At 42.8% G+C, this 23,290-nt stretch overlaps 1 protein-coding gene across 1 annotated transcript; it reads right to left on the bottom strand.

The window, feature by feature from the left end:
• Nucleotides 1-1,551: 1,551 nt before the first annotated feature.
• Nucleotides 1,552-16,633, bottom strand: LOC141938206 (RNA polymerase II elongation factor ELL2-like). Its single transcript, XM_074856875.1, has 10 exons — nt 16,581-16,633; nt 16,234-16,397; nt 13,342-13,601; nt 10,499-10,623; nt 10,269-10,356; nt 8,693-9,251; nt 6,318-6,384; nt 2,755-2,926; nt 1,801-1,845; nt 1,552-1,662 (listed from the first exon to the last, which is right to left on the bottom strand). Exons 1-10 carry the CDS (start codon nt 16,631-16,633, stop codon nt 1,552-1,554), a joined length of 1,644 nt encoding a protein of 547 aa, XP_074712976.1.
• Nucleotides 16,634-23,290: the final 6,657 nt, after the last annotated feature.

The raw sequence follows: 23,290 nt of genomic DNA, 5'->3' as shown, positions 1-23,290 counted from the left end.
GGGAAAACAGCTGTGCTAATCCAAGGGACCCAGAGTCAGCCTGGTCTCCCGTCGGTAACACCACTATCGCTGGCAGGCAGCAGAAAGGGATGCGCCTTCCTCGCTATGCCGTCTTCACAAACACGTATCGTCTCTGAACGCAGAAATTTAAGGCAAAAATTCCATCGCTCCCATTTACCTGAATGCATGTTTTCTGGCAGTCAGACATTTTCTGGTTTACAGTGATAATACAACAGTTTTTTCTGTCTATCAGCAATACTACCAAAACTTTGGCAAAAGGTCCAAAATCAGATTTGTAAACATAATGCTTCCCTCTTCAATTGGCAATGCGTTGAAAACACAAACACAGTAAGACACACAAAGATTTTGCTCAGTTTTGACCAAATAACCTGCGTTTTCACCTGATAAAGTAAGCAATGGCTTGCATCAAAATAAACAAAAAAACTTCATGAAATGAAAGCTTGTGCTGTTTGGTGATCACATCATTTTATAGTTAAATACATCTCCTCTTTGTTGTCTTCTTGGCACCCAGGACAAAAATCTTTAAATACCTATTTCATGCAGGCAATAGCTTCTTTGCATATCTCTCTTCAAAAAATACTTTAAGTAGTATATAAATAGGTAACCTACATGTCTAATTCCATAATCTTGCCCCCAAACTATATACCTGTTTCATTTTGGTAAAGTATCAATTTCCCCAGTATTATTAAAGCTGACAAATGACCGAAATGGAAATGCTCCCACCTTCCAGAACACAAGTAGCAATTCTGTAGGAAAAAGCCTACAGCAACACTCGTCAGTTGTTTTAACCTGAGCGTTTGGCCTACTTAGAGTAGCAGCTTGGTTTTTTTCCCCATCGCACACGCTCACACCCACACGTTCTCGCACACACGCGGTACAAGCACACGCTTCCAGACACCGATAGGCCACGTAGTGCTTCCCAGGTGCTTCGGCAAAGCGGGAAGCAGTGCAGCTCATGATTTAACTACACTAAATATACACAACCAAACACCTTAAGGCAACCAGCCACTGCAACGGGGAGTTTAAATTGCAGGGGCGAGTTTCTTTTGTCACAAAATGCCCTGTATACTGCACATCTACGTGCCTCTTTAACCCTCCAAAACAATGTGATTTTTTTGTTTTCTGCTAATTTCTAAACCTTCTACCATTTAAGGCAAAGAGTTTGCATTAACAAGAAAGGTCAGAAAACAGCCTTACATCTATCCATCAGCATTTCAGTTTGCTACAACTTTTTCTTAATATGCGCACAACGTCATAGTAAAGGTACTGGCTCCCCAGTTATCTACTGCTAAAACTAATTCAATGGACAAACAAAAATCTTGAAGAAAAGAAGGGACCAGAAAAAGCAGCTTTAAATACACATGTAAGCAACATCAACAACAATAAAAGTAGTTAATTCTGCTAATACGGAAACTTCTGTAACAAAAAAGTTCAATGCTACCTTTTAGAATCTTAGAGAAACTAATCTTAAGTTTTAAATAAATAAGCTTCTGTCCATTCACGTGTCCTGGTCGAGGCAGGAGACTAGTGCTATAACTCTTGTTGCTGTTTGTCAAATTCCCCTACTAGTTTCTTAATGTGAGACAGCTTGCTGTGGAGATACTGGCATCTACACTTCTTTTCAAAGTAGCTGGGGCTAGACTGTAAAGATAAGATAAAAAGAAAATCATGGCATGAAAACGTTTCTGCAGAGTTGAATATTTCATGTCCTTTGCTTAAAAATACCCTTGAGCCAGGCTCAGTGATTACTACCTCCCACAAATCTGGTGTTACACATACCTCTTTTAACTTTCGGTACTCTTCGAAGACTTCCTCACAAAGCATCTTCAAGGAAAAAACAAACAAACAAACAAACAAACATGAAGACAACATGAAGAACATTTCACTACTACCAGAAAATGCAAAAATAACCTCCCATCCCCCCACATCACCCCAAATCTGCAATTAAACGTGTAAATAGGCAACAAAAGGGGCATGTGTTTGACGATTCCCTTTGACAAGTCGCTCACGCTGCTGTCTGTTCGCAGACAGCTCAGACAGGTGGAGTTTGAGGGCTGAACAACTTTTTGCAGGGTTTTTTCAAGCTTCAAAAATCCGGGCTAGCCCACACAGGGTCTGAGGATGTATGCCCATTCTAAAAGGTTTCCCTTTGTCTAGTTGAGCAGTACCATAATAAAATACTCCTTCTGCTCACAAATACACTTGCAATCTGACCAAAAACTAAAAAAACGCCAGCCAAGACTCCTCAGCGTGCACACAGAATTAAAGAATTCTGGTACTGAACATGAGGAATTTGTATGTCCAAATCAGAGAAGTCTGCATGGAAGGCCAGAGTATCAGTTTTTTAACACCCTTCTCTGCTAGAATCATAGCTAGCATCAGGAAGATGGGTAACCTGTGGCTGCAGGTTTAGTTAAGTGTATAAAACCATGGGAAACAGAGGGTCGGGAAAGCTTTGGCATTACAGCTGCTGGTTTCCACGCGCTACCAATCTTCTCCCCGGTCTGTGTAACAGCACCGCAGCACCCCCACGCCTCGACAGCGAGGCATGAGCCAGTCTGGCAATTCCAGCCCTGCGACCGGTTACTCAGTCTCAGATGTTCGTTTTAAAACCACGTCCATATAATTTAACAGATATATATACTGAAAGGTCTGCCTGTGCTGAAAATGTGGGCTTTTGGAAGGGATAAGAGGGAGATGAAACACAATCCTCACAGTTTTATCCTTCTTTACCTTATATTCTTTGGAACCTGGAGAAAGCATGTGCCGTTGTGCATCAAGACTCCTGAATTTCTGGCTGATACTCTCCATCTGAGCATACAAGTTCCTGTATTCATCATACTCTGCACAGAAGTCATTCTTGTAACGCTGGCGTTGCTCGTATGAGACTATGGCTGTGTATTTTCTGGCGCAAAAATAAGCACACATGCAATTTCACACCAAGGACATAATGAATATCAAGCACAGACACCCAAGCTTTAAGTCAGTTAACTACGTGACTGACTGCTTCTACAAGTAAGCACACGTGCTCCAAGGGAAAGCGTTTAGGTAATGACAGAAATCTACCATATTTCTGTGAGAGCTGTTTGCTAATATTTTACTTCTTAGAGTGTCATTCACAAGGTGCACAAGGAAGGCGTAGCATACTTAGAAAACATAAGCAATCATTCACATATAGAAGGATCAATAAATGCATCAGCTTCAGAGAGAGAAGAGAAACTGCTAGATTATAATCTCTTTCTATGAAGGGAGAAGTTAATTAGATTATATTTACTTTTGAAAATTCATTTCCATTACATTTTTGGAAGGGACTACATTTACAGTGTTGGATGCAGTCAGATAGGCACCAATGTAGCCAAAAACCTAACAGCCAAGCATAGTTAATGATAACATTTTATTATTTTAGGGAACACCAGTTCCATTGCTGTCCATTCAACTAAGGCACTTGCAATACAGCAACACAAACAAACTGCAGAGAGGTCTGAAACAAAAAGAAAACCCATCACATCACCTCCTAAGGAGGGAAAAACCCTTAAATGCTTAAAGCCACTGAAGCGGTTGAAAGTTTCTTCATTCCCCTCTCCCTCAAATCACCAGGAGCAGATTTAACAAGGTCATTATGCAAATCCAAGATGAAGCGGGAATGCGAGTAATAGATAGGACTTCCCACCGCTGTCACACCAGTGCTTCTGGTCCTCCTAGCCTAAAGACCCTGTTCTCTTTGGGTGACGCAGGCACCTCCACACGGGGACAAATCCTTCAAACCACCTTTAGATTAATTTTAATGAGCAGTAAAACTTTAACAACTTGAAAGTCTGCACCAATGCAGATGACAACTTTGCTCAGTGATGTATCCCAGGCCAGAGGCACCTGGTTAGAGTGCTGGATGGTTTTTAAAAGAAAACTACAGGTGCCCCCCAGCATTTTGGGAAGGACCTGTGAAGCTTGTGCACAGTTACATCCCACAGCAGGAGTTGAGCACAGGAGTAGAGCCCAGCAGAGCACTCGCAATGTAGGCGTGCGCAGAGGCAAGAAATGGGGATAGAAGTGGGGAGAAAGGTGAATCTGTTTGGTTTGTCTAGCTCTTCCTTAAGCTTTGCCTAAAAAGCTTGAGTTCCTTTACTCTCAGCATCTTTCTTTAGACTAAGATGGAAAGTATCTTTATGCTAAAGCTGTGATTATACTCATGAATTATAGAGCACTTAGACAGGAAGAGAAATTGAAATAAACTACCAAAGTCCTTTAAACTGGATCAAATTGTAGGTGCTCTCAGGTTTCAATCTTTCTGTAGTGATCAGTCTGAAACAGCACACCCTAATTTTTTTCCAGGACACTGTGGCCAGTAGATTATCTGTGAGATTGCTCCAGATGTTGCTCCTTTCACAGGGAAGTCTTTGTTAAGGTTTTTAATCCCAGTCAGAACTAAACCAACTTCATGAAACCTTGCATGAAGGTTTCTTTGGGGTTTTTGGGTTTTGGTTGGTTGGTTGGTTGGTCTTTTGGTGGTGGTGGTTTTGTGTTGGTTTTTTTTTTAAACTTTTAACAGTGGCTATTGGCATCTGACTTTAATACTAGATTACATCAAATAACCTTTCTCCTCAGTATCCCTGCCCTCAGCTGAATGGGAAGCAGACAGCGGGGAGCTGGATCGCTTCATTGGCACCCAGCAGAGGCCGAGAATTAAACATCGGTTTGAGTTCTCAGCCTAACACGTGAAGCACTAAACTGCTTCCCTGCAGGGCCAGACTTATTTCAGTCTTTCCGTGGAGCATCACTTAACAGAGTAAGTGAGACGCACAGCGCTGCCATGCCGTCTGCTTCAGCACAGGCAGAAGATGCTCCGAAGTTCAAGCGCTAGGCGGAGGCCTGACCTCCCTTGCTGATGTTACTCCTCTGACAGAAGCTGCTGAACTTGGCAATTCGCAGCGTTTTAACACACTTCTCCCTCTCTCCTGCACCGCAGACACGACCATGGGCTCAGCGCCGCTGCTGCGGCTGGGCAATTGCGCTGCTAGGAAGTGTCGGGCTCGTCCTGGCTTTACCTGTCGGGGTGCTCGTTCCAACTCTGAGCACCGAAGGCCCCTCAAAACCTTCTCAAACTCATCCTTCCAACCGAGGAAAGAGCTTTAGACTGCTCCCCACTGTGCCCATCCTCCCCCAAAAAAGCGCATTTTATTAGAAATTCAGGTGGCGCTGACCACGTTATTCCACAATTATTCCGCTGCGGCCTCCTTCAACTTTCGCATTTTTAAAAAAAGGCCACCAGTAAAACAGTGGGGGAAAAGCCCAGACACTGGGCATTTGCAGAAGCTATTTCCCTGTTTTGCAACGGTAAAGACAAATCCTCCTCCTAGGAAAGTTTTGATACTGTCAAAAACTATTTAGGCAACCAAATGATTCTGGTATTAGAGGTATTTCATTTTAAAGCAAGTTCTTTAACACTTGTCACGGATGAAAAGCTTTTTTATAGAGGAGGTAAATTTCAGCTTTTTGGAAATGTCAATCTGATGTTTGACAACTTGTTCAGGAGCCAAAAGTAAACTCACCAGGAAGCCCTTCTGTAGTTTTACAGACTGCAACATGGCAGTCACTGTAGGTATGTTACCTTTCACATGCAAGTTTAATGTATTTTTATCTTGCTTTGTAGTCAAAATTAAGCAGGTAAAAGTTAAAATCTGAACTGAGGTTCTCCTGTTTTCTCTAGCTCCTTGGTCTGCATTTCTGCGGTGAAATTGGATATTTTGCTGCAGCTTCAAGTTAGCCAGTGACCATTTTACATCAAAGCTTTAGAAATAACTTTGACGGTTAACTCCCGTTAGCTCACATATAGGCTTTGTAACTCTGGACTTTAAAGTCTGCTACCTTCCCTCCCCACTTTCCACCTTAGAATGCACTAAGCAGTGAAAGTGCAGGACAGGTGTTCAAATTTATGGATTCTAGCATTCAGCTTTCCTCCTGGTTTGCCTTGCCTCTAAAAAGAAAACAGCGCAGGTTCATGTTCCTTTCTCATGGTGTTCTTGAAGAAGAATGAAATTAAATGTTTTACGTCTTCTTCTAAAGGGTATTAAAAATACTTTTTATGGCTTCTTTTCGCACCGCAATAATTAAGGGACACCCTCAGACTGTAAAACTTGCAGGTAGTTGAATGAGGCAGCTGGGTAACTTGAAGGAACTTGTCATTATTCTAAAACTACATTTTGGTCAATTCTCAATTTTGTAGCTAAACGAGAGTTTTTATAGGTGATTTTTCATCTGCTTCAATGAGTGGCAAGAAAGCTAATTGTTATTTTACTCACGTGAAGTAGTCTGGTGGTTGGCTTGCTGAAGGAGAACCTGTGGAGGCAGTGCAAGTTTCTTCAACTCCTACAGAAAAGCAGAATTTTGACACTTGCGGTAAGCAGATTTTTAATATAGCCAAACAATACCAGCTTAATGGGCTTGAAAAAGTCCTTTAGAGTTTTATTCTCACAGTAAATTACTTGGAATAAGCTCTGTAAGTTAATAATAGGGCTCACATGACCTTCTCCATAGTAGGCAGTACCGGGCTTTAGAAAGAGGGCACGGCTACTTTATTCTACAGGTTCTGCGCTACCGCAGTATTAACCCAAGGTCAGCTTTTCTTATTTGAAGACACGATGTGGCGTCTGCACAGCCGTTCAAATTATGCAGCAACAGATGTGGCTGCACAAAAGACAACAGCTTGAGATGTATCTGTATCTATGTAGATATAGCTGTATCTCAACGTCCAGGTTCCAGCAAGAAATAGAGCAGAAAGCTGAAGTTCTTTTCATGCCATGTTTTTATCCCTCCTTCCCTGCCAATTACAGATATCCAAGGTCAGATTTAATTTCAGCACTCTAAGCAGGAAAGTCAGGAGCATTGTATATAGGTTCCCGGCATTCAGGCTTCAATGACCTGCAACAAAGACTTGCTCCTCAATAACGTGGCAAAACTGGCTTTGAAAGTTATTTGCACTTGTAAATTGCTCTTTTGCTCTTTTAAACGGCATTATGAGAGCACGGTACACTTAATCTCTAGTCCCTCTTTTTAAAGGAATATTTCAGGAGCCTCCTGACTTTTTGATAAATAAGAAAAATAGCGGCCATAAGGAAAAGTTAGCTGGAACACGGAGGAACACTCAAGATCTTGGTAATCTCTCTCTGCTTTTCATCGGGGGTCTTGCAGTTAAAAAACACACAGTCCTATATATTCTTTGTTTGCTTCCACTGCCACTGCTTAAACACAGTATTTCTGCTAAAGCTCAACTGTTCTTGCAATCTCTAAGCTCTCCGAGCTTTAGGTCATGGGGAAAAAAGAACTATCATGTGATGTTCTACTCTATTCTTTTACTTTTAGTATTAAAATTATTACGCAGTACAGCAGGAGTAGAAAAAGTGGTGTAAAAATGGGAACAACATTTGAGAGAAATGCAAACAGCAATATTAACGGTCGCGGTATGTACAATACAACTTAGGTGAACAGTTTCACTGCGAGCGCTTCATTTCCAAAAATTCAGGTGTGTTTGTTGACATGGCTCAGTGTAAGCACCAACTTGAAATGCAGTGCAGATTTTTCCTTCCCTAGCTGTTCAGAATTTCGTTACTGGCATCTGCAGAAAGACCCTCACCTGTATATAAATTCATAAATATCTCAAAGCACAAATATTTGCAAAGAAATCCCAAGCCACGTGGGCACTGTGTAGTATGTCCAGGGTAAAAGTGAGAAGAGCATCTCAAAGCACCCTTGTCTACAAGCACAACAGCACTTCAGAGAGGCACCCTGCCTAGTCCAAACACGCCTCTGGGCTGTGATAGGAAAGGGCTAAACCTGACTTCTCATTTGCACGTCAAACCTCTGAAATTGGACAACACACAGACTTAACAAAGGAACTGAACTCTGCCCTACTCTCTGTGTGTGTGTGTCAAGAAATCAAGTATTCTCCGAGGGTTGCTGTTTATCTTTTCAATACCATTTTCAGTGCACACCGTTTCTACACCTTTGGAAGTAAAAAATTCTGCAGATAGAGAGGAGCTCACAGCACAGTTCAGACCAAAACTCCAGCAAACCTCATGCCAGTTTATGCAGCTTTTAGGCTCTCCATGAAAAGGCAGAGGCTGATGAACCTTGCATTGTGATACGCGATGAAATACATTTAAGTCTGATCTATGTGTTTCAGTAAGCCAGCATGCCATAAACCAGTGACAGGTTTTATCTGCAGCTCACAGACCTTAAAACTGGCTCATGGAAGAAGCAGAGTAAGTTCAGTGAACTGTCAGTTTACTGGAAATTAAGGAAAAACGAAACTCCATTCCTTGTGTTTTTCTAGTTCCTAGCTCTTCCTTTTAACCAGTTTCTGCCCTACAGCAATCCATTTCAGATTTCTTTCTAACGATTTTTGTACTACAGAGGGAGAACTCTTAAAAATGAACCAAATTCTAGATAAGCTTCCAGCAGAACAGCTTCTGCTTTTTGATGTTGTTCTGTTTGAACTAACATTTACAAGGTAATACAACAGCGGAAAACCAATATGGATTCTTCATGACCATAGAGTAGGGATAATGGCAAAGCCAAGTGAAAAAATAGACCATTTGTGTTTCCAGTCCCTCGTTTTACAGGTCTCTTTGCACCACGGTTACCCATACAGGAGTTAGGAAAAGCAGCGTATTAATACCTTCACCCGAATCCAAACAGGAGGATGTACTCAGCTCGGCAGTTTCTTCTTTTCTGAGGTTTTTCTCCTCCATGCTCACACTCACAGTGTGCTGCATCTTGCCTTCATGCTTCTCCTTACGCTCTTTTACCTTCTCGGGCAGTTGGTGAAGCTTCTTGCCTGTGGACTTAGGAGGCTTCACCTGCACCCCGGCAGGCTCTGGGATCCCCAAAGAACTCCAAGAGGTGTATTTTTGTTGCTGGTCCTCACAGGCCTTAGTGCTATTAGGACTGAAGCTGTCCATGGGCAGGTTTTGTGTCCCCTGCCCCTCAGGGGTGCTGGGGGAGGTGGAGCTGGCAGGTTTTGGCAGGTTGGAAGCGTGAAGGCGCGCCCCAGGCAGCGGGTGAGGAGCGGGAATGGAGGTGGTCGTGGGGCGGGGAGACGGCGGAGGGGCGGCAGCGGCTTTCTCCCTGAAGGCAGACAAGCGCTCTCTGAGCGGGGACGGGATTCCACTGCCCAGGCGAGAGATCCTCTTCTTTTTGTTCAGAGGACCGATGAAAGAGGAATCCAAGACCCTTTTCTGTGATAATAAAGAAAAAAACCCGTAAAAACCAGCAGAACTAAGTTTTGCTCCCGTTCTGGAAAAGGAACAGTTCTGAACTGGCAATTGTTGAAAACACATCTTTCTTCTCCAAAACTAGCTGTCAAGCGAGGAAGTACTGCAGCTAAATACATGGTTTCTTTCATCCTTGGTTTCTAATTTTATGATTAACAAGTCGTTCTTCAAACCTACAGCTAAAAGGCTTTGGGAGAAAGACACTCTCTTCAGCAGCTCTAGCAAAGGCTTCACCAAAACGAGGAGGTCAGGTTGGTACCGTTTAGGCACCGATTTCCGTTCGGACACACCAGGTGAAGAGTCAGCTTTTGCTGGCACACAGCCACGCGATGTCCTAAAGCGGCCCCGAGAAGCACGCAGCGGCATGCTTCTCAGAGCGTGTGATGTGCAAAGCCGATAAGAACGGGTAAACCCCCCAGTTTTGCTGCAGTTGTTGTCCCAGCTGCTCTCCAGCTGGTTCACATCCTCTCCTCTAGCAAGCGCACGCTGCTCACGTCGATGTACAAGCGGCAGCTTGGGCCGGGAGCCCCAGGCACGGCTCTGTGCCACCCTGTTGGAATAAATCTGGGTTCTGTGGGTAGGGAGGCAGGTGGGAAGAGGTCCCTGGGACCTGCACCATTTCATGCTCTGAAAGAAAGTTAGGGAAACACAGAGGTGTGCCCTCCCTCCTCTGTGTAAATGTAAATAGCTCAGTGGTGAAAGGCTTTCTGTGCTTCCCATCTTATCTTAAGTATTTTAATAAACATTCTGAAATACAGAACACTAAATGTAGCAGCCCTTAAAGCTACGTGACTAAGTTTTTTTGCAGTCCTTGACAGTGCAACCGCCTTTAAAAGGAAGAAACGTCCAATCAAAGAGAAATGCTTCAGTTTTTCATGTGTTTAAGACAATATTAGTGCTTCACATCACAACTTTTACATCAGTGTAAAGTGTGATAAATCTTAATACACTGTAAATAATGATAAAAAAAGTACAAAATACCTGAGCATTTGATGGGCCATCTTTACTGGGAGTTACAGGAGATCCCGAATGACTGGTGCTGGGGGCATCCTCAGATGAATTTAATTTTCTGTAAGCATGACCCAACATTTCAGGTTACAAGGCAAAAAATGTCTATGTCATAGCTCTTTCATTATAGGGAAGACAGACATTCATTTCCCAGAACAAGTTTTTTAAATGGCAATTTTCCTTCCCCTAGAGACTGAACTTACCTAGAAAGTATTAACTCCAATGACTGTTTATCGATTTCATTGTATCCAGGCCAATCTTTTTGAATGTCTTTAAACAGATGATCCTTCAGACTGTAAGAATTATCCTTTGTATTCAGGCTGGCTACCTATAGGCAGACATTTAAGAAAATAAATGTTCGTGATACCTAAATGCACACTGCAGAAATAAGATTGGTACTGCAAAGTAAAATAAAAGTTGAAAACAGAATCACACACCAGTTTTCCAGGTTTTTTAGATGTGAAGATCCAAGTAGCTCTCATGTAACGAGCACCAATTTTTAAAAATGTGGTCAACTTGGGATGTAGAAATTTGAAGGTAAGAAAATCCCAAACTGCTGCAAACCTCTCTCTGCACCAGGGGTCTGTAATACAGCACTGGGAATCAAGGCAAACTATGCCAAAACTTTAAATATTCACTGCATGAAATATGCTGAGAGGCCTGTTTTGTGGGGGTTTTTGCTTGCCTTTTTTTGTTTGGGGCTTTTTGTTGTTTTGTTTTGTTTTAAGAACTGAAGAACACTATCTCCACATACAAATTCAGATTTGTTCAACTTCAGGAGGACACCTGCTGTTCTTTGGTTGTACACAGCTATACGGCAATGGCAGAGCACAGACTGTGCTTGGAACAACGCCTGTTTTCCATCATCACATTAATGAACGCGCTGTGTCGTCATTTGTCTTGAGAAACAGAACTGCTTTTCTTTCTCAAGTGCCTGAGCCACAAGAAACTGTATCTGTCTACTGAACAGTTGTACCTGATAACCTAACTAGCGCTAGACAAGTACTTCTGGTACAAAGATGAATTCTTCATCTATCCCATTAGTTTTAAGCCATATCAAAGTTTTACCAATTGGGAAAAAAGTAACTGTACTCATGTCTAACGATATTTTAGTGCTGAAATGTTTAAGGGGAGGTGTGCAGGCCAGATGTGCTCTGCCTTCTGCAGACGCAGGGTTCAGTATTGTCACGAGAGGCTTGTGTGCACGCCTCGCTCTATACCTTTGAAAATAAAATGGGCTTATAGCTTCCTTAAGAAAAATGCAAAGTATACTCAAAAGGTTAAAATGAGCTAAAAAGCCCTTGAGATCATTGACACCTAAAGTGCTGGTTTAGACTTCATCACCTGACACCTGTTCAGAGTTTCAGGGAAAACCCCCAAAACTATCTCTCTTTGCCTGACACAAAATGTGGAATAACTACTCATCAACACACCACCACCACTTTTCAGCTCAGCCTATTTTTTTTTCCTCTAAAACATGGTAAATACTGCAAATTCATGCCTGTGTCCACGTCTGTCTGTCCCCATCTAAAAAAACAATTAAAAGTAACAAAGATACCCTTAAACAGTAATTCACTTGTTAAAAACAACTAAAGCTGTATTCTAAGAGAAGCAAATCTGTGCATATCAGATCTTAGCAAGTTCAGGCTGCTGATTTTAGATTTGTACAAAAAAAACCCCTCATTACAGAGCTAAGAAAAACATGAGCAAGGCTTCTCAGGGTGTAGCGTTGCTAACACGACCATTTCTGATGCAAACCAGTACCTTGAGGTACTGGTTCCTTGAGGTTCACACCACATACAGGAAACAGACTCCAGGAAAGTCTCCTTAAACATTGCCAAGCATAATGGGACAAGAGGAAGTTTTTGCACCTTTCACGCTCTAGGGAGCTGAGCTTTTAGAATTTTATAACCAACTTAAAATATAGATTGACTACTTCAATTTGTATGTAAGAACATGGCTGTCATTAAATTGTGTCTGTCTTCGGGGTGGAAAAAAAACAACTACCATCGCACTGGGGAAACAAAACAATAACACTTAACATATTCAAGGAATGAGGTTTTAGAATTCAGTGTAGGATCAACCAAAGCTGTATAAATGTTGAATTTTGCTCACTTTAAGAGGTTCCCAAACACTTTTTTCCTAGACAAGTAGGAAATATTCCTACTTCACACATTAATACGTGCCTAATTCAGCCACAGTCGGTGGGTACAGGGAGTATTTGAAAAGTAAGGGAGGAGCCACTGCATCTTACGGTACTTTAAGAAGCCTTTTCTGAACTGTTTTTGTAGCAAATTAATAAGTGACGCTCTTGAACACGCAGCTTAAAAGTTTCACCTATACAACGTTATAGACTTACCAATAATTTTGAGGGATGCGATAAAGAAATACAGGTGGAACTTAAAGGAGCACTGGAAAAGCTACTGAATAAAAAAAAGTTTCAAGGAAGGTAAAGACACAGTCCACATGATAGCAAAGAAATAATATGCTCAAAATCGGACCACCACCTTTAGCATTTACGATTTCGCTGGAACACCCTTCCCTTGGTTGCAACTCCGACAGATCCCAAGGGAAGTCGAGTACCACTTACAGGCCACCAGCCACGTTCAAACGAAGTACTAACCTATGCGATTGCAGTTACCAAATTTGTCTTCACATAAACTCGTCACAAAAACCATGAAGTACTATGACAAACTATTTCACACAATTGAGAGAACGCACAGTCAACTTCTCTCAACTAAGCAGTCCAAGTAAAAGAGAGAGGGAAAAAATAAGACATTAGGAGAAACAAAGCTAGAAATAGTTAATATTGCCTGGCATTCTAGCAAAACAAAACCACTCGCCAAGAATTTTTTCATCTGTCTTTCCTTTCCTCACACTGACTTGCAGTTTGGGGCATCTGCATGAAGTTTATTGAAAAACTTCAACAAGAAGCATTAAGTTGTTTACTATTTTCTGATTTAAACACTGAAGTGACACAGCTCAAAATTATTTTGAAAAGAATAGCAGGAAGGAAAAATTTCTGGCACAAACTCTATGATCTCACCTGATGAAGGATCATTCCAAGGCAATTCTTGTCCTTTTGGTAGACACCATCTTTCCGCAAGCGAGTGAGTAACTCTGGTTTCTTGTAATTCTTCAGTGCCAACAAATGAATCACCCTATCCCTGTACGGCCGCCGACAAACCACATTCTGTGTGCAAGTCCTCCCTATTATGTTTGCAGGGTTCATGGGCGTTGATCTCTTCCTCACAGGCACAGGATCTGGAATTTTTTGTGGTGCTTTTCTGACCTGTGCTTTTCTTCCTGAAATAAGGGTAAAAAGAAAAAAAAAGAGAATGATGTGGGAGATTGGCAGAAGACAAGAAAGTTGTTTTAAAGACTTTACCAAGCCAGATAAACTCTAAAAATGACTTAAGTTAGCATTTCAAGATCTATAAGAATACAGGTAGCAAAGCTGCATCGAGCTGGGCATTAACAAAGAAATATTCAGTATTAAAACAACTGGGGAGTGATACCGGTAGGAAGGCTTTACTGATTATTTATATACATGGTGCTTTTATTATTTTTCCAGTTTATAAGCTCAAGCACTGAATACTCAAAATCGGGCATTTTTTTCAGGAGAGTACTCCCAAGTGTGATGCAAAGGTCTTCCATATAACTAAAGGATCCCCCGTTAATGCCTAGGGAGAACAAGTCTACACAATTAATCACATCACTGCTTAAAGAAACTACCAACACTTGGTGTTGATCACTTTTGAGCTACCATAACTTACACCACATTTTAAGCTGAAATGTTCCCCTCTTGTTAAATAACCCCAGGTTTGTCAGCAACAGTACACCCAAAATTTAACAGTTCTTGGGATCAAGGCCGGAGAAGTTTTAAAACATGGCCTGCACAGCATTTTGGATCAAACTCTATAAAAAGATGTGTTTCTCAACTGGAGGAACAATGCAAGTGTGCGCAAGCAACGCATCCAGAATTTAAAAACAACACTACCCGAGCTGAATCTCAGCTTTCCAGAAAAAGACCTGAGCTCCTTGCTCTGCTATCAGGCAGGAAAAAAAAAAAAAAAAAAAAAAAAAGAAAAAAAATTATCAGAATGTTACAGAAAATCATTGTAGTAAAACCTGTTTGCAATCCAACAGAGGATGTGACACAAAGCAGCTATTTTTTTGAAACCAACAGCTCACGTTTGGTACATGAGGGACACTTAATGAGTATTGGTGAGAAAATCTGGAGCTTGCTCTCTCCATCAGACACACAGAGACTGAGCTGTGCTTAGGTACTGCTTGTCCTCAGGAGTAGCAGGAATTTGTTTCGGTTTTGCAGTGGAGGCCAAACCTTTATAACCTTGGCACCCTGCATGTTCCCTGGACTTTGCCCTTCTGGTTTTCAAGAAGAAACCTAATCATGCAAATGCACACAGTTCCATTTTTTGAACAGTGTGAACTTAGCAGTTTTAAATTGAATGCATTACATCGGGACACGTTAATTTCTGTGTAGATACACACCCCGCCCCCCCCGGCACAGCCGATGGTGTAACCAGCATTCAAACAAAACACCTCCTAAAGTCATGTCTCTGAATCCCTTAAAAAGAATAATGGAGAACATAACCAAGCATTAACATGATTAACAACCGCAGTTCCTGATTTGTACTGCATGAAGCACGCTGCAGAGTCACCCCCGTGACCTACCAGCAACAAGACCTGTCCTACCTGAGCCTCCTCAACGCCAGTCTGAAACAAAAGTGCCCCCAAATATCCTAACTGTCCTACTGTCAATCTTCAGACCCCATTTATTTAATGTTAAATATTCGCTTAAGATCTACTTAAACCACCAACAGGAATCATGCAGATCATTCACATGTAAAATAGAACTTCCCCAAGGAGAAGTTTTGAAATACATGAAAGTGGCTCCTCTCACGCTTGGGTTAAAGAGCAGTTTAGACAATACAGGGGAAGCAGTCCCCACTCCATGTCCCTGTATCAACCCGTGCTGAGCTGCCTTAGTGTCAAGACCACACACACTTAGTGTTGTATCTCCAAAAAGCTGTGACAAAGTTGGCTTCAAATGCCCTGCTGAGGCAGAGCAAGCGTTGTACCATCGCTGCCAGGGATGTCCGTGCTGGCGGACGACTGCGGCCGCAGCCAAGTGAGAGCCTGTTTTACGTAATGAAGATGGATGTACCTGGTTCAGCTCGCTGCTGCGGGCAGGACCGCCGCTGCCCGTACCACTGAGTGCCTAGAAAGGGGATGCTCACCTTGCACCTCTCTGCAGCCAGCTCCAGGCTCCTCAGGAAAACGGTACTCAGAGCAGTTTAATAACAAACAATACCACCTAAATGCTTTCTGTTTTGTGGAAAATGATGAAATCCATGTTCCCATGCCAGCACTGCCTTACTTTAACTTTTTTTTTTTTTTTTTTGAAAACCAACCATGGTCTTGTGGTAGCAGTTGCTTACTGATGGCCAAGACATAAATAAAATTTAATCAGCATTAGCAAGTGTGGAAAGCAAAGTTTTTCCTATAAAGCCTATGAACTTGTATATGAGACTTCCTCAATGTGAATTTTTTTAGATTACAAATTCAGGCTAATGACTTAGCACAGTATTTAGGTCCTCAAAAGTGCTGTCACAAAAACAAAACGTTACGTACTGAACCAGAGAATTTCAGGGCATGGGCTGGTAAAATCCCTCACCTCAGTGGTCAAAATTTCAACCAGTCAAGCGATATGGGAACGAGGAACAACTGGCAGGCTTTCTCGGGGGGAAAAAGGGCTAATGTCTGAATGCAGCACGAGCAGACTGTAACATGAGAGCAAGCTACCTACATCAGAGATCTCTGAACACACCGACTTTCCCAAGAATCCTGAAAAAATGAATTACTGAGTTTAAAAACATACAGGCATCTAGTAAAAAATGAAACACCGCCATACCTAAAAATGGCCCATCAGGTTTAATAACCTTTGCACTTCCATTGCGCAGCTCCTCTTCTGGCTGGGTCATGCACGCTTTGGTCGTCGGATAGGAATCACTTGTGGCACGTACTGTAATTTTATTCTGTATAAGTCCCAGGCAACTGAGTTGAGAGGCTCCAGAACTATAAAAACATTGGAAAAGGTTGAGCCCAAGCGCTAGTTCACGTTTAGAAGCATGGTTGTATCAGGAACTTTTAAACCTGTCTTAACAGGTGAAGAAAAATCTTTTTTCCGGTCCTGACAGCTAGCTAGGGTGTAAATCTATTCCAAATTGTCTCTGCATGTCCAAATGGTATCAGTTTTACCTGTCGGTGTAGTGTGCTTGAGAGGCAGGCTGCCCGCAGCGTTGGTGGCTCATTGTTGTAATGACTGTTGCCAGGACAACTCGGGCAGTTACACCGGCCCTGTGACGTCAGGTAGGCCCCGCCCCAGAGGCCTTCCACCAGCCGCCCGGCTCTCAGGTGGGCACATCTCTCCTCCCCTCCACCTGAGATCGTTTAAACTGGCCTAACTGTCACTGCTCTTAACGAGTACACTGTGTGGCACCCGCCATTGCAATGGCTCTGAACAGAGAGAGGATACTGGCTTTAGCTCACCCAAAAACACTTTAGCCACCCTCAAACTCCCCATCAAGCCTCCAAGAAGGGTCAAGAATCTCGTGTCTCAATTTACCACGTCATTTCTGAAAGTCGAAGCTGGACCAAGGCCCTGACCAACATTTCAAGATGATCCAGCTACAGTTTTGTCCATAGCCTAGAGCTAGGTATTGATCCCTTGTTCCGAAATCCCTGCATTTGCAACAGAAATAAAGGTCCTTCTTGCCATCTAAAGCACAGCTTTTATCCGTTGCCTCTTTCCTTTCACCACAGGAACAGTCGAGCACTGACTGAGATGATGTGTAATCCCTCTCCTCAGGCTGGGCATTTTCAAAATCCAAGACAGTTTTGAAGCCAGACCTGACTGGAGCACAAAATTAGACTAGACACCCTGCAGAGGTCCTTTCTGGTTTTATTTTCTTTTAAATGACTCTGTGTGTAACACCACACAAGTCTTGCATTAACTTTGCAGGCACTTTGCACAAACTGAGAGCTGGCTACAACGGACCTCACGAACGCTAGTCTGAATTAGATTTTGAAGAAGATTCTTAAACCCACATTAAAACTACCTAGACATGCTATCTGGAATTATTCAGAGCTAAAGCAGCTTAAATTTAATCTTACTTAAAAAACACAGTTTAATTTAACTGAAGGTGCTCCTTCCTAAAGGAGAGAGTGTCATCAGAGATGCTGGGGAGGGGCAAGCCAGGAGCGGAGGCAGGACCTCTCAGCCCTGGCATGCACTCCTGCCGCTTGCTTTCTGCCAGCTGTGGCAGCTGTCTGGCCCCTTTCAGATACAGTTTAACAAAAAAAAAAAAAAAAACACAAAAAAAACCAAAGCCCACACTGCCCCAGGCTTGCCCAGGTCTGCCACTAAACCATCCGGCTTTTTGCCAATCCCATCAGTTAAATGAGTTCACTGAAAGGTTGTATTGTAGTAGAAGAGACCTAGCGCAAGGGGACAAAGAGGAGGATGGGGATGGTGAGAGATCTCCTGTTAGGCAAAGAGCTATTAAATCAGCTCATTCGCTTATTGCTCCCAAAACCCACTATCTAGAGAAATCTCTGTTCTGAAATTGAGGGCAGAAGCCCGCCTGTGACTGAGAACCTGAACAGCATCCACGTGCCTGTTTGCTATCAGCTTCCCAGATCAGTGCATAAACTCTGCCTGTGATAGCCCAGTTAATCAAATGGGAGAAATAGTTATTCAACACCACTGGACCACATTGATACGACGCTGAACGTAATCTTCTAGAAGCTGAAGCAAACTTAATGCAAAAGCAGGGCATTTTCTTGCCTTTTCGGGAGATGTTAACACTGTTCACTTTGACTCAGAGAACCAGGACAAGGTGCTGCTGTATTACATTTGGGTTCTGAAACACCATGGTCACGCAGTTATGGATAAGGTCACCGATTTATGTTCTCTTCTAATATCTTGGCAGTGTTATTTCTAGCTGTTCTCTACTTGCCTTACCTGAGCCCATCAGCTAAAGGACTCTGCTATTCTGCCATGTGGGAGTGGGGTACAGCCTTCAGCGTCTAGGAACTAGTGAGGTGATAGCAGAGGGTGTTGAGGCCTTTGTTGCTTTTCCACTGTGTAAGCACTATGCTGCGTATTTGTTGCAGCCATGTGCAAATCACCACTGGCCTTTCCTCTTCACTTGTTTTTGCCCATATCACGATCTTCTCTGACCTTAGAAGAGGAGCCTCCTTTGATTCCACCAGCAGCCGTCAGACACAGCGACAGTATCTTGGGGACGTTCACTGCTCTGGAAGTGCAGACAGCACCTTAGATGCTTGATAGCTGAGCGCAAGCAAAGGGTCTGCGTAGCAAGGTCTGTGTGTGCTGGCGTTTGGAGAAGCAGCTGGCGTATGGATCGCAGGTTTCCTCAATTTCTTGGGGTTTCACTCGAAGGGGAAAGCGAAGGTGGTGAGTTTGAGAGTCCCTCTGAAGTGTCGGCATCTCCTATAGACAGCCGAGATATTTTGGTTCTGTAAAGATTTGATTTGAACGCTGGTTTCTCCAGAGGTATTACACACATAAAATTCTCTGCCACTGCAGTTTACCATTAAGGTGATTCCTTTCGGGGAAGAAAGTTGAGTGGAAAGTGCACTTGTTCTAGAGAAACAATCTTGAATTAGAAGAACAGTGATCTCTGCTAGCTAACAGCTGAAGAAGGAAAACAGCTTCTGTGGTAGGTGTTGGTTCAGAAAGTCTCTTGGGTCAGAAAGAGCTGCCAGGAGGGTATTGCCCAAAGTCAGTGGGATATGCCTCCTGTAGTAGTTATTCTTTTGTCTTTACAATACTACCTTCGTTTTATAGGTAATATTTATTTTACAGGAAGTGCTGAAGAGGTGTAACTTGTTAATGTTTAAAAAGGGTTTTCTCTGACCTGAATGGAAGTTTCTACAGATGAATGTGTTGTATCTTTGTTTATGAATAGCTGTAAATAGAGAGCAGAAACACTTGTTTTTCTCTTGATAGAGGAAGAGAATTAACCTGTTTAATCTTTGCATTGTTCTTTAGTTATATTTTGGGTGGGGGTGGGGACCCAAGCCCTTGGACAGCTGATGTTGTGTAGCACTGGTATTTGTTCTAGATGCATTATGGCTCGAACATGGCTCTGAGACTGGTTGTGGGCATTAAAGCCTGATCCTAATACCCCCGATGCACTGTCTCTTATCATGCTGAGGAGTCTTTGTCATTCATTCATTCATTCATTTCATGCAAAGATCGCATCTAGTTCTGATTGCTTGCAGGGAAGCTCTAAAGAGAGGAACGGATACCGATAATTGCTGAAACACCTCAGGTCTGTGTGAGAACTGGGAGAAATGCTCATATCCATCAGCTTTGTAGTAAGCCCTTGCTGAAGTATTTTCTCGCCTTTTTACATGATAGCATGATGTTCAACTTCATGCGGAAACTTAACATCTGTCAAAAAATAGTCACTTTGAATTGTAAACTTGAGCCCACAGCAGGGAACTCTCAGCTGGCCAGCTTCATCGAGCTGGTCTCCAGTGCTTGAGGAGGCAGAGGCTCACCCCTTCAGCTGGCAAGGCTCTGGGGAGGTTGTGTCGGTGTGCTTGTTTTTAACCCGTTCTTGACAGGGCCCATTGTTTGAAGGGAAACAAAAGATAACATTAATAATAAATAATTCTGTTAGAATGTAAAACACAAGTAAGTTATGTTGATCCTTTTAATAATTGCTCCGTTGCTGGCAGTGTGGCTAGGCAGTGCATCCAGACATGGATAACCACTGTTGTCTGGGTGGAGATGTGCTCTTGCGGAGACCTGCTGTCTCCTGGAGCTGACCAAGGACAATGCTGTTTGTTCTGCTGCTGTTTGTTCTCAGTCACTGTTTTCCCACAGTCTGTGTGTTCCCATAGTCCTTACACTGAAATGAGGAAGGAGAAATTGAAAAAATGTTCAGTTACAACTGCTGGGGGGAAGTGGAGGGAAGAATGGTGGTCTTCGTGTGCCTGTAAATTTACCCATAAGTGCGTAAGTGCCCATAAGTTGCCCATAAGTCCCCATAAGTGCAAGTATGCTTTTTGTTAAACTACTGCTTCCTTCCCTTGAGGGATGACCAGCAGGTTCTTAATGTTTCTGGGGACTGTTGCGTAATGTATAGGGATAACGACACTGAATACGCTCTACAGTCTGGACAAATACAATTTGTTGCAGTGATCCTAGAAAGCAATGGGTACTGTTAAGCAGAACTTTTTGTTCATGAATCATCTTCTTAACGCTTGACTTAGGTTTTGGTGACTGGTATACTGTATCTGTGTCACTTGAGCGTGATGCTGCTGACATGCAGATTCTTGTCTAAACTTTAGGCTCCAGAGGCTTACGCAGGGCTTTCTAGTGGGCATGAGATCTTTCTACATGTGCCATGCTGTATGAAGTGGGCTCTGCTGTGACGCTCTACGTTCTCTCACCTGACTTCTTTTGCACGTGGTCCTCCTGGCTGTGCCGTGTATTTCGAGGTCGCCTGCCTGAGCAGCACGGTAAGAGAAGAGCTCAGCTCTGAAGCGCAGGGCTGCGATCTTCTAGCAGCAAAACTGCACTGATCTTGCTGCTGTGAGAATTGTCCTCGATGTGGCGTCCGCATGTGTGTAACAGTATCTCTGAATTGTCTGCTTTTGCTTTAGGGTTTCTTTCGATGCCCACAATTTCTTGAGGCAAAAGCCAGGAAGTAAAATTAATTTTTTGAGGCATAAATAATGTGATTAGGCGTTTAGATGTTTTTGTGGTATGTGATCTGCACCCCTTGTTGGTCTGTTACTCTGCAGCTCAGCGACTTGTTGTTTATTTGTGGTCACGTAGAAGTCTTTTGTATTATTCACTAAGCAAGAGACTAACGTGTAGACTGCCCCACCTCTTTCCTGGGACTGTAACTTTATAGATGGATTCTTTTTTTAAAATTATATGAGAATTCATTCCATTTCTCCTTTTATGTACCCCATCAATGAAGCACACAGGAAGATAAAAGTATTAGTTGCCTTCCACAACTTAGATGGAGAATAAATAGGTTTTCATATTGCTAGTTTCATACTGTACATACTGTACTGTAATGATCAGCCCTCGAGTGCCCCCCAGTGTGAAGTGTGGAACTTGAAAAAGATTAGAAAAGAAATCTCGGTGCTGTTCAGCCTCTACGTCCAGCTGTGCAGCTTTCCCAAAAGCATACAGTAGACTTTCAGCCTAGTGAGTATTTCTTGACTGAGAGCAGATAAAAGCCTCCAGTCTCCTGGGAGAGGACAGAGCACAGAAAATGCTGGCTGCAGAGTCACTAGTGGATTCCCTTTAATGCTGGCCTGACACCTGTGAGAATCTTTAAAGTAGCGATAGGGAGAATCTAATTCCAGTGAAGCAGAGTTCGTTCTTGGTAAAGGGATTTCCTGCAACCAGTTCACTGCAACTGTAGAAACCCCTACCTTTTCTAATCTTTGATGGAAAGGGAGAACAGACTTTTCTGAGTTCATGGTAAATCCCAGAGCTGATAGTGAATGCTGAACACATTGAACGCAGGAGGAGAGAGACTCTTTGGAACTTGTTTCCAGGAAAGCATTCTCTAAAGCAGAGTAACATCCTCACTAAGCCACTTAATAGCGAAAGCGGTGGTCAGAGGAGTGTGGCGGTGAATGTCCTTGGGGGTGGGAGGAAAAAGGCTGAAGCAATGTAAGTTAAGTTCCTGAATCTTTTGTAAAGTGATTATTGTCTCTGATCACAGCCCTCTCTTAGGAAATTGGAAACAAAATCAAGTGTACTTCTTTTGCACTGCCAAAAGAAGAAAACAAAACTTTTGGTAATACTAAACAGGAGTGGAAACGGTACAGAACGACTGTTCTGTAGGCAGCTAAAACTGTGGCTAATACGACAAAGATGAAAGGCTACTTTAGAACTAGAGCTTTACTGTAAAAGACAAGTGTTGGGTGAAAGTCACTAGGAAAGCGAGCACGCTACTTAAATTTGAACAGGATTTGATACGGAGCCAGGTTCAGACTGAAGTGGTACACGTTGGCCCTGAACTAGTTCTTCAAGCTCTGCTGGAAAACTTGTTGCTCTTCTTTTTGCTTTTCCTTCCCATTTGACAACAGCTAAGATGGAGCAACAGGAAAGATTTCTTTGAAGGTGCTTTTGTTTTTTGATGTAAGGAGATCTTTGTTTATTTTGGAACGCTCCCTCCGTGGAGGGGTAACATGCAATGTGCTTCACACTGTTTGTGAAGGAATTTAGGGAGTAAAACACATTTTAACAATATCCATGTGGGCTAAGTCACATCACACTAAAATAAATAATGGGTGATAAAGCACAAGGTGTTCAGTGTGACCATTCACAAATAGCCTATTCAATGTCGTGCTTTACAAAACACTGAGTTTCCCATTCTTCCTGTTGCTGATTTTATAGATCTTGTCACTATGAGCTAGATTCTCAGCTGGTGAAAACCTGCATATGTAATCAAACTCGCACAGTTTAATTGTAGCCACCTCAAGTACCTCTATAGCGCTGTGAAGACAGTAACTTTTTAAGTAGCAAGGCGTCTGCCAGTAGTGAATGCCACTAATGCAATGCATGAAAACTTAGTTTGCAAGCAGTATTGCTCGAGAAGGATGATTCCTCCCTCCCTGCTTCATGCAAAAGGGAAGGATGTGAGGTGAATACAGTCTCCTAAAATTTCTCAAGGAGCTGCATGGGTAGTTAGACACACAATGACTCTTTTATTTAAGACAACTTGGCTTTAATAGGAGGTATTAAGGCCTTCGATTAAGGCCTTTACAGTAGCTTGTCCGGTCTGATGGTGGTCTGCGGCGCGGGACCTCTGAAGTAGCGCTAACCTCCAGCGGCAACACGTACACGGCCTCTAAACCAGAAGATGCGTGCGATGGCAAAAGGGGACGGGGGGTAAATCACTTAG

The sequence above is a fragment of the Strix uralensis genome, chromosome Z (genome assembly GCF_047716275.1).
Source record: "Strix uralensis isolate ZFMK-TIS-50842 chromosome Z, bStrUra1, whole genome shotgun sequence".
In the NCBI taxonomy this organism is placed as follows: Eukaryota; Metazoa; Chordata; class Aves; order Strigiformes; family Strigidae; genus Strix; species Strix uralensis.
This window is presented reverse-complemented; position numbering and strand designations above follow the sequence as displayed.

Excerpts from the sequence above, each read along its gene's own strand:
- LOC141938206 (XM_074856875.1), bottom strand. The coding sequence starts at position 16,633 with ATGAGCCACCAACGCTGCGGGCAGCCTGCCTCTCAAGCACACTACACC. Across the intron at positions 13,602-16,233 it reads ACCTGATGGGCCATTTTTAG|GAAGAAAAGCACAGGTCAGA; the intron begins GTATGGCGGTGT and ends CCCTTATTTCAG. Across the intron at positions 1,663-1,800 it reads AGTACCGAAAGTTAAAAGAG|TCTAGCCCCAGCTACTTTGA; the intron begins GTATGTGTAACA and ends TTATCTTTACAG.